This window comes from Nannobrachium achirus (genome assembly GCF_963921795.1).
Source record: "Nannobrachium achirus genome assembly, chromosome: 2".
Lineage (NCBI taxonomy): Eukaryota > Metazoa > Chordata > Actinopteri > Myctophiformes > Myctophidae > Nannobrachium > Nannobrachium achirus.
In genome coordinates, this window is record NC_137811.1 from 15,735,242 (window position 1) to 15,737,352 (window position 2,111).

The window sequence follows — 2,111 nt, forward strand, 5'->3', positions numbered from 1 at the left end:
GAGAGCATGCATGCATGCCATAACGGATCATAATATGTTCACATATCTGGTCCACATTGGTAGCTATAGATTAGCTGACAAACGCTTCTTGACAAATCTATTTAAAAAAGAATGGAAAAGGCATATATTAAAGCTTTTGTTTCTTTTTTCATCTCCACAAGCACAGCATTACGTCAATATATACTGTAATTTCAAAACACACGACTGGAGAGGACGTCGTTTCTTAAGAAACGGAGGCTAATCCGTCTGTAAGATTGTCTTTCTGTCTGTCCAGAACTAATCTCGCAAACCACCAAGTCCGATGCCAAAACTTCTTGTTCCCCCAATAGGAGAAGACGAGATGAGTCCGATGCCAAAACGTCTTTTTCCCCACGATAGGAGAATGCGAGAGGAGAGAGGTCGGCTGTCGCCTCGCGAACACTCGACGGGTCAAACTCACAGAAAGTAGTCGGGGGTGCGCCGGGTCACCTGGGGCTCGCCCTGGCGCGGGGCGGGGTCGAACTGGACGAACGTGTGCCGGAGGCTGTCGTCCAGCTCCATGATGGCGGCCTGGTTGCCGCAGCGGTAGCAGTAGTTGGGCGCGCTGAAGACGGTGACCACGTTGCGGTCGTGGCCCCAGTTGTAGCCCTCCATGACCAGCTGGTGGGCGCGCGACACCATGGTGAGGCCGTTGGCATGGTTGAACGTCTCCGAGATGTCCTGGCCGAAGGTGTAGCCGGCGCCGCGCGGGGACGTCCCCCAGCCGCCCGAGTCGTCGGGGTCGGACCACAGCAGGTCGCACATGGGGCCCTCGTGCGGCACCTCCTGCAGGCGGTCCAGCGCCCGGATCTGGTCCAGCGTGTCCACGGCGGGCGACAGGCCGCCGTGGAGGCAGAAGATCTGGCCGTCCACCAGCGCCGTGAGCGGCAGGTAGTCGAACAGGTCGGTGAAGTAGCGCCAGACGTTGGTGTTGCCGTACTTGCGCAGGCACTCGTCGTAGAAGCCGTACACCTGCGTGATCTGCCGCGACTCGTGGTTGCCGCGCAGGATGGTGATGCGCTCGGGGAAGCGCACCTTCAGCGCCACGAGCAGCGTGACCGTCTCCACCGAGTAGTGGCCGCGGTCCACGTAGTCGCCCATGAACAGGTAGTTGGTGTCGGGGGACTTCCCGCCGATCTTGAACAGCTCCATCAGGTCGTGGAACTGGCCGTGGACGTCGCCGCACACGGTCACGGGGCAGCGCACCTCCTGGACGTTGGACTCCTTGCTCAGGATCTCCTTGGCCTTCTCGCAGAGCGCCCTGACTTGGCTCTCCGTCAGCTGCCTGCACTCGTTCAGCTGCTCGATCCATTGGTCTAGTTCTTCCATTGGCGAGCCGTTTGGTAGCTTGTGTTAGCTACGTATATATATATACCGATGTGACGTACAAATGATGATGGTCCTGTCCCGCCTAAATACATATACAGCGGTTAGCTAGCGGCGGAACGTGGCAGCGTCACAGCAGCTAGCCAACCTGCTGTCGGACCTGGCTACCAGAGTCCAAGTTCTCTTCTGACAGTGAACGAATGATGCGATGTAACCCGATAGCCGAATGGTCTGGAGGGCATACCACATATGGGTGCAAAATGCCTTCCTCAGCGCGTCCCTGGTGTTTACCGTGTGTCATTCCACTGCTCTCTGCGCAGCCCAACTGTCTCTCTCGCACTGTCGCTATCGAATGAAGCAGGGAGGCCGAAAACCCTGAGAAAAGGACAATGAGTGATGTCGCAGTGTTACGTCATTCCGATCCAATGATGACGTCTCAATGTTCTCATGGTGTGGTTCTGCAAGAGAGGGTTGTCTTTCTGTCTGATGATGCTAATCCAGCAAACAGTTGGACCAAGTGGGAGTTTATAAAAATACAAATTACAAAGTAAATGTTATTCTTCATATCAGTGCATTGTATGTGTGCATAATCTGCATATGTCATAGGTGACTGATGTCATAGATGAATGATGTCATAGCTCACGGGCTGACCACAGGATCCACATTGTTTGCGGTCGCAGTTACTGTCAAAACCTCCACCGGCTGTCTGTCTGTCAGTCAGTCAGTCAGTCTGTCTGTCCGTCATGTCACACTTTTGCCCTACTCTC

General features: G+C 55.0%; 1 protein-coding gene across 1 annotated transcript; it reads right to left on the reverse strand.

The window, feature by feature from the left end:
• Positions 1-435: 435 nt before the first annotated feature.
• Positions 436-1,335, reverse strand: LOC308295452 (serine/threonine-protein phosphatase 2A catalytic subunit beta isoform-like; the record flags this gene model as incomplete). The annotated part of the gene is made up of 1 exon (XM_080738502.1): positions 436-1,335. The coding sequence occupies exon 1, from the start codon at positions 1,168-1,170 to the stop codon at positions 436-438; it is 735 nt and encodes a 244-aa protein (XP_080594628.1). The 5' UTR covers positions 1,171-1,335.
• Positions 1,336-2,111: the final 776 nt, after the last annotated feature.